Here is a 13,370-nt window from a genome sequence, read left to right on the forward strand (position 1 = left end):
TATTTATTTTATTTATTTATTTATTTATGAGTACATGGTAGCTGTCTTCAGACACACCAGAAGAGAGCATCCGATCCTGTTACAGATGGTTGTGAGCCATTGTGTGGTTGCTGGGAATTGAACACAGGACTTCTGGAAGAGCAGCCAGTGTTCTTCACTGCAGAGCTGTCTCTCCAGCCTGTCTGCTTAAGTGTATATTTATATACCACATATGTGTAGGTATCCATGAAGATCAGCTGAGGGTGTCAGAATCCCTCTGGAACTGGAGTGACCGATGGCTGTGACCTGCCATGTGGGTGTGGGAGCCAAACCCAGGTCTTCTGCAAGAGCAGCCAGTGCTCTTAATCTCTGAGCCATTACTCCAGCTCTGATTTTTTTCTTTTAATATACTGCTATCCCACACCAACTATTATTTCCAGGAAATAAATCAAAGACAAATGTCATTACTTCATTATTTAATCTAAGAGATATGATCTGGCTTTCAAAATTATACCCTTATTGGATCATAGGATGATAGATTGCTTAAGACACTCATATTTTTAGCTTAGTAAATCAAGGAAAAAGAAACTAACTCTTTTCTATTGTTGATGGGTTTTGCTGAGAAAGTCAACAAAAGGTTGTCAAGTTTATAAATAGGTATGGCCTGGAGCCTTTCTCTTTATGGAAGCAAACTTTTCCATGAGGCATTTTGTTGAGACAGAGAACTACAAGTCGGTGACACATGAATATCAAAGTAAACTCAGAAAACTCGTTTTGCTGTGATCTCTCTAGTAGTTCATTACACACATTATAGCAGCAAGCATTTGAATAAAACTTGAATTCCTAAGTTTACAAATACAGAGCAGTTGTAAAGCTACACTATTACTGAAGTGAAAACACTTTGGCTAAAAGTGAAACTGTCCTATATGAACTTATTATCACTGCTAACCTAACCATGATCAGTGCTTTCACATCACAGTGCGTTGCTGGGACTCATGCCTTCAAAAGGCAGAGCACCAAGTCCTTAGTGTAGGAAGAGTATTTTGTATTTTAGTTTAACCTAAGCTACAGAGAGAGTTCCATGCCAGCCTGGGCAATGGTGAGACCCTGACTCAAAGCAAACAAATTCAATTCAGAGAAGCCAATACAGTCTACTTTTTCTAATGGTAAGGACTTCCTACATGTCTATAGTAATAATATGTTTTTTTAATCTCTTGATTAGTAAGGATAAAGGTGAGAAGAAGCCATGAATACCTTGATCATTAAACATAAACCACCACAGATAACCAATTTAGCCTTAGCACCTCCCTCCATAAAAATTATAAACTTCATCCCAGCCAATAAATGGGACTAGATAGATATTCAGATTGAAACTGTAGCTTTATGTTCTCAAGATGATTATCTTTCCTCCTTTTGTTATGGAATGTTCCTATTTTATCTTTCAAAATCTGCTGGGGGTGGGGACAGGGGCAGGGGCAGGGACAGGGGCAGGGGCAGGGGCTGGGGCAGGGGAGCATCTTACCTCGATGTTCACAGGCTCCCAAGAGATTAATGATGTTTGGATGGTGTCCAAGTTTACAAAGAACCTCCAGTTCTCCTGCGAAGTCCCTGTGATCATCTTTGGAGGCATATTCTGGAAGAAAGGCCGAGAGTTGTAATGTTACTTCTTCACACCTTTCCAAAGGGTAAAGAGTAAAGACAGGACACCTTTCCCTGTCCTGTCTTTGCCCCCAAGGACTCACAGCTCATTTAGTCACCATCAGGGCTGGAAAACTCTACCCCCTAAAGCAGCATTTCTGAGCCTCACCACTGGGCTGACAAGTGTTTGGGGGAGCTGCTTTAAGCATTGGAAAACGTTCAATGACACTCCTGACCTTCACTTGTAATCCAAACAAAAATGTATCCACAAACTAATACATGCCCTCTCCAAAGTGAAATCCCTCGTGGATGAGAGCTGCAGCTTTCCCATGGACGTTTTCTAGGAGACTGAACTGCAGTTTTCCTATTTTTCATGTCCCATCTCTTCAGTGGCACCTTGATGAGAAGAATTATCAGGGTTGGACTGGAGAGCAGACTATTGGCTGATGCTCAGACTGACTGGCTAGCTTTGAGTGAAGCACGGGATGCTAGTGATGGTTTTTTAAAAGGAGCATGATCAGGGGAGGAGGGAGCCCTGGTGGCTCTGGACATACTAGAACTAGGCTTAGAGTGTGTACCAATGAATCAGGTAGGTCAGGGGCATCTGTGATATGGACTGATTGGAAATCCCAGGTCCAGTGCCCTAGTCCTATCACAGGACCTTCATTATAGCTTTGGTCCTGAGAGTCAATGCCTTGGGAAATTTTTGTTGATTAGTGTATCACTCAGTAGACTGCCCTAGAATGTTGTTATTCTGCCTGTGAAGATTTCCTGCCATGGCACATAGTTAAGCTGCTTTATTTTTTTTTTTACAGTATATGAAATGAAAAATTAGGTTCAGGTAAGATCCCAATCAAAGCTGATTGCATAAGTTCATGCTCCAACCACCAAAAGCACCCTTTCACTATTCACTATATAATAGTGAACACTATTTCAGTGTTCACTAAGTATCCTGCAACAAAACCAGAATAGGCTATTCAGCAAGTTTTTGTTTGTGTTTATTTTTAAAATATCACTGCTTATGCCTCTATCCTAGAGACAGGAGGATTACCCTGAGTTTTAGGTTAGTTACAGAGTGAATTCCAAGTCAGTCTGGAATACACAGTGAGAGTTCATCTCAAAGAAAAATCAAACAACAAAAAAGACACATGAACAGAGAGGAACTGTCTCTAAGCTTAGATAATATTTTGGTTTAGTTCCTGGTGTCATAATCCTACCATAGCATAAAGCAAATTTAAAGTCCATTCTCACCGAGGTTCAGTAGTATGATAAAAAAGCATGAAAACCTACGAAATCAGCCTCACGTGGAAACGGGAATGCAAATTCTCTGACCTTGACCAGACTTACTAAATCAGAAACTGGGAATCCTCAAGTGTGATTCGGGGAGGGAAGGGTGTCAGTCTGTTTTTGAACAAGTCTAGCTAATTCTGATACACACACTCAATTTCAAAAATGAGCCTTACGAGAAACAGTAACACTTCCCCAAATGAGCAATAAATGGCAGAACACCAGCATTCCCAAATCCCTAGGAACCAACATTTTGGTGTTTGAGTGGTTCCTGATCCTGTCCTACACATACACATCCTGATATCATCTAACACAGGCTTCATCTTAAAGGAAACATCTTTATCTACACATAACAGCCACATCTGATACCAGGGCAACTCCTGGTTTGAAGAATATATGGCCACAAAGGGAAGACTTCACAGGAAACGAATGTCTCCCCACCCCAGCAGAAGGCTGCCTTCCAACCACTGACCTTTCATCCTCTTGATGGCAGCATCCATCCGTAACCCATCCTTCTTGATGCGTGCCTTCAGAACCTGGCCAAAGTTGCCCTCTCCGATCACGTCTTGAAACTTGATGTCATTCCAGTCAAGCACAGGATAAATTGTGGGATCCGGATTGTTTTTGGCCTTCCTGTTTAGGGCCAGAGTTCCTGAGTTGAACTGCACAGCTGGTTCTTCTCTCTGGAAAAATATTACCATTTTTTGGATCAGGAGATTTGTCATCTTAAGGTGCATAGTATCTTCTGCTTTGTATTTACACAGGTGGAAAATAAATCACTTATCTAATTCTAGAGTGGGCATGCAAATGGGTTCCATCTTACAATCCCAAACTCATGAAACTACTGCCTATAGTGCTGCATGGGCACAGGCTTTTCCATTAGCACAGGCTTGTCCATTAGCACAGGCTTGTCCATTAGCACAGGCTTGTCCATTAACAATGCCTGCAAAGCTGGGGAGGAGCAAAGACAACCTGAGTGGCATGTTTGCATCCCATTCTGCTGTACAGAGATCAGTTTGTAGCTCTAGTTGAAGGAACGCATGGCAGTCTCCTGATGTGCCTCAGCGAGGTCTTTCCTAACAACATCACAGGCCTCATCTGTCCTTCCTCCCATACTTTCTCATCCTAAAGTTTAAATTCGATCAAGTCTGTGGTGGCCTAGAATGACTAGTGCTTGTAGCAAACCCCCCTAGTATATCTCTTGTTCTGAATTCAAGTGGCAACTAGCAGTCACTTGACAAATCACTGTGACAAGCTTTAAAGTCCTAATCCCCTGCTGATCCATCCTCTCCAGTAACAGCCTGAGTTGAACCAGCTCTGGCCTGGAATCAGAGAATGAACCCCTTTTGTCCTCTGTGGAAGATAATTTTGGGGACTCAGACACATGAGTTAGATTTCACTGGAAGCATGGAATTGTGTTCAGTGTTTCATATACAAAGTCAACAGCATTGGGCACAGATTTCTTCTATGGATCTTGAAGCTATAAGCTTCAGAAATGCCTGGGTTTTAGTATTCCAAAAGAACTGCTGGTTAAGTTCAGTCTTGTAGAACTTGGGTACTTTACTGGTCAACCTAGATCAAAGAATGAGATAATGCCAAGTGCCACAAATTCCAACCAGAGATTGTTCTTAGGGAAGAAGTACATGCATATGTAACTCTTACACATAGAAGGGATGATGGGACTGAGGGAGAGATGATAAATAGCAAATGGGAACCAAAAATGAGAAAATGTGTGGAAAATCATTTAATACAATACATGATAAGGAAATGAACTATTATGTTGTGGTCTGGTAATCCTATGTCCTTCTTAAATGTGTTATTCATTCTACTGAAATATTCTGTCAGATAACTGACTAATCACATTTTGGGGAGGAATCTTGTTTTAGACATATCCTTCTGCATAATTATTAAATGTATGATTTTTACTTGCAAAGCTCATCTGGCTTGAAGAAGAATTTTCATGGTCATGTTATTTGCCTTCCATCATCCTCCCATGATGGAAGCCAAAGGAAAAAGAATGAAACTTGTCTACAGGGATTATTTGTTGTTCTACATCTTTAAAGCAAAAGGTCTCCCTATATGTTGGCCAGGGTTCACTAGCTAGTAAAAAGATGAGATACTACCACGTTCTGGAAGGCCTGAGCCATTCTCCTTTGGACATTTGCTCTCTTCAGTTGCAACATAATCAGAAACGCCAACAGCACCGTAATGCAAGTCATTCCAGCTGACCCAAGGATGGCTATAAGTAGCATCTTTCCCCCTCCAAGGTCTGCAGAGGCTGTGCAGGAAACAGAGGTGAAGACACTGAGTTAGTTTAGATGGATGATGGCCTAAGACCATCTGTAGGAAAGACAATGTAATGGGAATATAACTGCTCAGCTTACTATGACTGTGGACTACTCAGTAATTTCTAAACTCAGTAGAAATGAATCTAAGTCATTGGGTTGTTATGAGATCTCTAGGATTTGAAAGTGTGCCTTCAAAGTGGCTATGAGTTGATGTCATTTGTTCAACTTTGCTTCCAAGTAGGAGCCCACATAGATGAACATTATTTAGTAATAAAATAACTAGCTATTTAACATTTAGTAATTTATAGCTCAGTTTCTCTAGAAATGGTTTGATGTTCTGGTGCCAATTGCATAGAGCCCATAAAGATATATTATCTTGGTCTATATTTTTTCCTTGTTTTAAAGAGTGGATGAAAAAACCTGGTGATTGTTGATTACAGAAGTTATGGAAAAAATAAAGAAAAAATAAAGCATTACATTAGGGATTATGGTAAAATAATCCACTTAAGACTGCTAAACTTTTCCTTTAAATCTCAATGAAATTAACTCAGTATGTTTTAATAATCACTACACAGATTATAATCCTACTTTTAAAAAGTGTTCAATACATTTCTATGTATTGATCATAGAAATATCAAGGGTGATGAAGAGGTCTGTTTTGTTGTATCTTAATGTAAAATTTTCACATTGTATTTTTTACATAGCTTGCATTAGAAGCTGTGTGTGTGTGTGTGTGTGTGTGTGTGTTTTTACCAAACTACAATACTTATAGAAATTAAGTACTGATAAAGAGTGTGATCTAAGATCTACAATCTCCATCTATAATGGGGTAGATACGCCATCCCTTGGATATTTTGAAAAATATCCCAGAATCATCAATGAATACATAGCTTCTTTTACTGTATTTTAAAACCACATATGAACCTGACCACAGAATCAAGAACTATAATATTGTCTATGAAAGTAAACCTTAGTCCAAATTAAGAATCTGCACAATTGCCTTTGCCTCTGACATTCTGATTTAATTCCTTCAAATGTATAGGTCACTGAAGAGTGTCATGCAGCACCATTTGCACAGATGTGAAGTCTATCCTCACACTTGACGCTGGGCCCCAGATCACGCAATTATGTTTGACAGACTTCACCCAAGCAGTAAGCATAGTGTGCTTGGCACTCTGGGAGGATCTCAAGCTATCTCAGAAAGCTGCAGTCCAAATAGCTAAGTTCAGATAGCTTGCATTTAGTACTGACAAGCATTTTAGATTTTGATTAGATGAGAAAGTAGAAGAAAACTGAGAATAGCATAGAGTCATTGAAAATCAAAAAAGGATTCATTTCAAGAAAAAAAAATGAAATTCAGTTCTGGGACATTCCACCACCACCACTACCACATGGCACACATACAGTGCACACATGCACACACACACACACAGAGAGAGAGAGAGAGAGAGAGAGAGAGAGAGAGAGAGAGAGAGAGAGATCCACACAGCCTGTTTCCCATAAGCAGGTTCCACATACCTCTTTACAGAATTGAAATTCACATTGTTCACATCTTTCTTAGACTATTGGATGGGATGTGCCTGGGGCCAATTAATTCTCAGGTTTAATAACAAAAAGTGGATCACTAGAGATCTTTCTTTTTATTTTAAGGATTTATATAGCAATGATAAAGCTTAGTAGGACCAATAAATGATAACACTTAGAATACCTATGAAGCAAATATCCTAAGACAGTGAGGCTTCTCCAATGATGTCTGAAAATAGTCTATGGAAATACCAGTCTACTACCAACCTTGGGAGTATGAAAGTGTCCTCAGTTCATGTGAAAAGGTTGGGTTGCTTGATCCTATGTTGTTCTCAGCAAAAATATCCACATGGTATGTAGTTTCTGGCTCTAGGCCCTTGAGCTGGTACTGAGTGATGGTGGCATTCTTGATCTTCACGTCAATGTGCTGGTCTTCATTTTTGTCCTGAACCTTATACCGGATGATGATGGAAGAAATCGAATAGCCATCCATTATTGTCCAAGAAACCATAGCTGTGGAGTCAGTGATATTGAAGATCTTGATGTTCTCTGGTTGAGGAGGGAGAACTAGAAATTTAAAAAAGAATTTATTTAAGATGTATTGCTGCCTCTTAGATGATTGTGGTTTTGAGAGAGGGCTCGGGTCAACTCATTCAACACCATTCACTAATGTGAATAGGAAGAACACTCCCTCACATGCTGACTTGTCCACTGGCAATGGTACTGTGACTCCTGTTATATGAAAGACTGGCCCAGGGTAGAGAATACAAAACATGTCTTGTGTGCTTGTCTCCTTACAGGAAATGAAGGCTTGGTAATTTGTGTTGCTTTACAAACCTGTCTATAATGTTCTTGATGCTGGATGGAATGAAAAGATTAGGAGGACTAACACTCACATGGTACTTAAATATACCATGTACTATTCCATGTTTTAACTCATTTCTTTACTGTAAGTAGTAAGACACAGAGAGATTTGAGTCTCAGTCAAGGTCACACCACAGTTAAGTAGAATAGCAGGATCCAGCCCTGGTAGTCTGGCTCCAGAGTCCGTTGCCTTAACTTTGAGTATCTTTACCCCAAACACATTCACAGATAGCAAGCACGCTAGTGTATGTGTAAGAAAATGTGTTGAGCCCTTACAGATGAGACTTGAGGTGTGAGAAAAGTGAGAGCATTTTCCCTTCAGGGACACAGGCAGAGAGATAAAGACATGTCCAGAGGTTCCCAGGGCAGAATCAGAATCTGAGAGAGTTGCAGTCTCTCAGAAACTCCTCGCAACAGTCATGAGCTGTAGTAGGCTTTTAAGATTGGTCAAACAGTAACTGGCTGACATCATCAGGTGCCGTCAGCACAGAGGAAGTACATGGAGAGGGACAGAGGGAATGCAGTGTTTTCATGCACTCCTGGGCACAACGCACACTCACTAGCTTCTTTCAGAGGAACTGTGCACAAGAGATTCACTTCCGGACATGTTCCCTAGGAAAGTGTTCAAGCCTGTGCTCATGCGATGTGCATAAGAATATACATGACAATGTTTTATGTGGTAGCAAAATAAACAAATAAAAGGTGACAACATAAATGTCAAAAAGAAATTGATAAATGGCATAATAAAGACTCCTGGGTAAAATGGTGGACTGGAAGCTGCCTCTGTGTGATGTGATAATGTAAAGACTCAGGATAAAAGAGAAGAGGTATTTCAAGTTTGATTGCTTTTTTAAAAAAAATTAACTTTTGTATGTTTTTCTGATTCTGTTTATATAGTTTTTATTATTAAGCAAACTGTCTTTTCACTTTCCTTTTTACCCTTTGTGCTCCCTCCTTCACTCTACGTTTAGTGATGTTTAACTATCTGATTCCTAAGAGCGTTTATGTTTTCATTATTGTTTCCATTCTTACTTTTGTCTAACTTGGTTTATGAAGTTTTCATTATTGGGAAGTTTTTCAATTAAGAGTATTTGTGTGTGTGTGTGTGTGTGTGTGTGTGTACACAAGACTGTGTGTGTAGGTGTATATAAAGGCCAGAGGTTGACATCTGATGTCTTCCTCAATCACCCTATACCTTAATTTTTGAGATGGAGTCACGCATCAGTGAAGTCAAGAAGTCAAGGGATCCCTGTCTCTCTGCCATTGTTGGAATTATAAATGTAACCCACCATACACAGCTTTTACTGGAAGCTGGATCTCTGAACTCACATTTTCACAAAAGCACCTATTAAATGTACCATCTCTTACTCCCCCCAAAAATGTATATATCTTGCTCTTTCTGCGTTTCCTTCATAACAGCCTTTTCTGTTCTTCTGTGTCCTTCATTTACTTAACTCTACTTCTCTACTTTTCCTTTTCACTGGCCCCTCCCTTTATATATCACTCACTTGCCATCTCTACATTTACACTAATTAATTTTTACTATGTAACACATTCCTAGCGATTTTTTTAAATTTTCTGTCCTATGGTAACTGTCTATGAGATGGTAAGTGACTAGCCTTTAGTTGACCTGAGGTGCACATATATACCCAGCAGTTCAGCACTGCTGCTGTTATAAGCATCTGGCTTTCTCTTTTCTTAGGATTACTGCTTACTGGAAGAATCCCAAGTAAAACTAGAAGAGGCATCCCAACCAATAGACAAGTAGGATGTAACAGGAAAGCACAAGAAACCTGAAAGAGAAATTATATAATTATTATGTAATTAATAGTCTTCCAGCAAAGAAAAGCCCAAGACCAGACACACTCAACTCTGAATTCTACCAACATTCACAAGGAGCTGACTCAATTGCTACTCAAATTGTTTAATAAAATATAAAAGGAAAGAACATAACAAACTCCTTCTACAAAGTTGATATTATCATAATATCTAAAATAGGTAACACACACACAAACTATAGACAAATTTCTCTGATGAATTTAGATGCAAAAGAAACCACAATGAAATACCCTCAAGCTGACTCCAAGAACATATTAGTAAGATGCACTATGACAAGGTAGTTTCATTCTAGGGATACAAGGATTGCTCAAAATATATTAGTAAGTGTAAAACAGTACACAAATAGACTTAAGAACAGAAATCGCATGATCATCTCAAAAAAGACATCTGACCCCTTCTTAATCAAAGCCCTAAAAGAGTGGGAAAATAAGGGACACATCTTAACATAACTATACACAATGAACCCATAAGCAACATTATATTAAGTGGGCAAATGCTGAATTTTTTTCCTCTAAAATTAGTAATAAAGCAAGCATATTCACTCACTGCACTCTTAAGTACTTTAAGTCTTAGTAGGATAAGAATAGAAATATAAATAGGAATGTCAAATCAAATTATCTCCATTTGTAGTTACCACAGTCTTCTACTTAAAGATTCCAAATAGAAACAGATCTGGTAAACTTTCAAGCAAGTAGCAAGATACAAGATAAACATACAATAATAAGCAAGTTGAGGACTGGGAATGTAGCTCGTTTAGTAGAAAGCCCACCTAGAATGAAGCCCTGTGTTCCATCCCAAGCAGAACATACACTGGGTGTGATGGTGCATGCCTGTATTCCAGAACTCAGCTCAGGAGGTGGAGGCAGAGGATCAGAAGTACAAAGTCATCTTCAGCTTTATAGCAAGCTCAAGGCCAGCCTGAAATATGTGAAACTGTCTCAAGATAACAACAAAACTCTTCATTTCCCATTTACTAATAATAGTGAACTCACCATGAACAAAAATTCCTATGAATGGTAGCTTCAAATAAATAGTTTAGGAATAAACCAAGAGGTGAAATACCTCTACAAGGAAAACTTTAAGATACCAAAGGAAGAAGTTGAAGTCACCACAAAATCCAAAGACCTTCTATGCTCATAGATTGGCACTGTGAAAACTGCTATATTGTCAAAGCAGTCTACAGACAAAACACAATTCTTATTTTTTAAAAGTCTAATAACATTGATCATAGAACTAAAGAAAAAATCCATAGCACAAAAGACTGCAAAGAGCCAGAGCACCATAGTAACAGAATTAGCAGGCCACTGGCAACAAAAACAGTCAGATGGATTAATTAACTATAACAGAGAACTCAGAAATAAGCCCCCATAACTACATCCACCTAATTTTAACAAAGTTATAAAACACACACTGGAGAAAAGACAGCCTCTTCAGAAAATGGTGCTAAGAACACAAGATAACCACATGTAGAAATAGGAAGCTAGCTAGATCCCTGCCTGACCCTGTGCAAAAATCAGTTCTAAATGGATTAAGGACCATGTGAAGCCTGAAACTCTCAACCTGCTTGAAAAATAGGGAAATGCTTCAAGGTATAGACACAGGCAAGGGAATTCTTAAAAGGACACTGATAGCATAGAAAACCAATCTAAAAATTGACACACACACACAAAGATTGCATGAAATTTAAAAGCTTCTGCACAGTGAAGGAAACAATCACCAGGATGAAGACACAGCTAAAGAAATGGGAGAAAATCTTTGCTTAGTTACACATCTGACACATCTGACAGTTGATTGATGTCCACATCTGTAAAGAATTTAAAACATTAAGCATTAAAAGCCTTTGAATACCTAATCAGGAAGAAGGTAATAAACCTGATCAGGAAACCTTAAATACCAAGTCAGTAAGGAGGTGCATGAAATAAGCAGACACTTCTCAAAAGAATAAATTCAAATGGCCAGTGAAGTTTTGAAAATGTGTTCAGCATTTCTAGCCATCAGAGAAATGAAGATAAAAGCTGTGTTGATAAAAGCCGTGTGGGGTACCTCACCCCAGTTACCAGAATGACTGCCATCAAGAAAACAAATGGCAAGTTCTGTGGGGATGTGGAGAAAGTGATTCTTACCCACTGGGAGCTGGAGCACAAATCTGTGCAACTATGGAAATCAGGATAGTGGTTGCAAAACAGAATCTCAGCTAGAACTGTCATCTAAGCTGGGTGTTGTGATTCAGTCCCATAATTCCATCACTTGGGAGGCTGGGTACAAGAGGATCATCATTGGTTTTAGGACAAACTGGGCTAAGGAGTGGTTTCAAGACAGTTTGAGGTCCAGAGTAGGCCTTCACCATACACAAAAGCAAAAAGAAAAAGAATAGAAAAATAACTACCATGTAATACAGCTGTGTCAGTCCTCACGAGGCATAAATCTGCACACTACGTTTATGGCTGTGTTACTCACAATAGCCTAGATCCATCAGCAGATGAATGGTTAAAGAAAATGAAGTAGTTAGCTGTGAAGAAGGATAAAATTCAATTTTGGGAAGGCGAATGAGTCAGATATGATCAGACTGACAAATACTTCCTGTTTTCTCTCACATATAGTATCTAGGTTTACACATTAACATACATGTAGGCATGCATATATGACATGAAATGAGAAAGGTAGCAACATGGGAAGGAAGGAAGCTAGCAAGGGTAGATGTGGAGGAGGGGCAGAGTCCTGGAGTGACAGGAACAAATACAAGCAAGGTACAATGATATATATGCATCCAGATGTCATGATAAAATCCACTATTTTTGTGGGATATCTAAAATAATCTATATGGGAGTGGAGAGATGGCTTAATAGTTAAGAGCTGGTTACTTCTCTGGAAGGTCTGCATTTAATTCCCAGTATCCACATGACGTCTAACAACTGTGGTAGCTCCAGTCCAAATCCAGTGCCCTCTTTGGCCTCCATGGGCACTGCATACATGTGGTGGACAGGCATAAATGTAGGCAAAATGCCCAAACATATAAAATAAAAATAAATAAAATCACAAAAAATTTTTAAACAAAAATAAATATGACATATTAGAATTTTATACAAAAGTTTAAAATGCATGTCATATATAAATAAATTAAAGATATAAATCATACTTATTCAGAAAAGGATGAATATATATACACATATATATGCATATGTGTATATATATGTGTATATATATGTATATATATATATATATATATATATATATATATATAGAGAGAGAGAGAGAGAGAGAGAATGAGTGAGTGAGAGAAATCTGACTCCATATTTCTATACTAAAATGAATGGAAAGACTCATAATAAACACAATTTTGTCTAGAGACAGAAGAAAAGAAACAGAATGTGGATAACAGTCATGGACAATTTTAATGTGTGTGTGTGTGTGTGTGTGTGTGTGTATGTTGTTGTTAAAAGCAGATATAACAAAGTATAATACTTGTTCATTCTTAGAGTTATGTTGGTCCTTACATTATTCTGTAGCTTAACTCTCACACAATTAAGTATATATATGTATATGTGTATATGTATATACACAAATATACAGATACAAAGGTGTGTGTATGTGTGTGTATGTGTATATATGTGTATGCAAAATGAATGATTTTTGGATTTTGTTTTGTTTTGTTTTCAACTTGGCATAAGCTAGATTTACCTGAGAAGAAGGAACCACAGTTCAGGAAATGCTGGGCTACAGGCAAGTCTGTGGAGCAGTTTCTTAATTAGTGTTGACTTGGGAAGGCCCATCCTATTGTGGGTGGGGTCACACCTGCGCATTTGAGGTGTGTAAGAAAGCAGGCTGCAAACCAATAAGTACCGCTATTCCTTGGCCTCTGCTTCAGTTCCTGCCTTGAATTCCTGCCTTGGCTTTGCTCAGTGGACTATAACATGGGTTGTGTCAGCCAAATAAACCCTTTCCTCCCTAGTT

At 38.7% G+C, this 13,370-nt stretch overlaps 1 protein-coding gene across 2 annotated transcripts in view; it reads right to left on the reverse strand.

Annotated features, from left to right (window-relative positions):
• Window positions 1-13,370, reverse strand: part of Tek (TEK receptor tyrosine kinase) — a 118,307-nt gene that overhangs the window by 20,748 nt on the left and 84,189 nt on the right. Inside the window, exons 13-16 of one of the 2 annotated variants that reach the window (XM_028773388.1) lie at window positions 6,984-7,283; window positions 5,028-5,182; window positions 3,377-3,587; window positions 1,502-1,612 (exon numbers count right to left, since the gene is read on the reverse strand). In XM_028773388.1, the coding sequence (XP_028629221.1) occupies window positions 1,502-1,612; window positions 3,377-3,587; window positions 5,028-5,182; window positions 6,984-7,283 (777 nt within the window). The remainder of the gene's footprint in view (window positions 1-1,501; window positions 1,613-3,376; window positions 3,588-5,027; window positions 5,183-6,983; window positions 7,284-13,370) is intronic. The other variant, XM_028773389.1, reaches the window with a different exon arrangement.

Source organism: Grammomys surdaster, unplaced genomic scaffold, assembly GCF_004785775.1.
Source record: "Grammomys surdaster isolate TR1022 unplaced genomic scaffold, NIH_TR_1.0 225, whole genome shotgun sequence".
In the NCBI taxonomy this organism is placed as follows: domain Eukaryota; kingdom Metazoa; phylum Chordata; class Mammalia; order Rodentia; family Muridae; genus Grammomys; species Grammomys surdaster.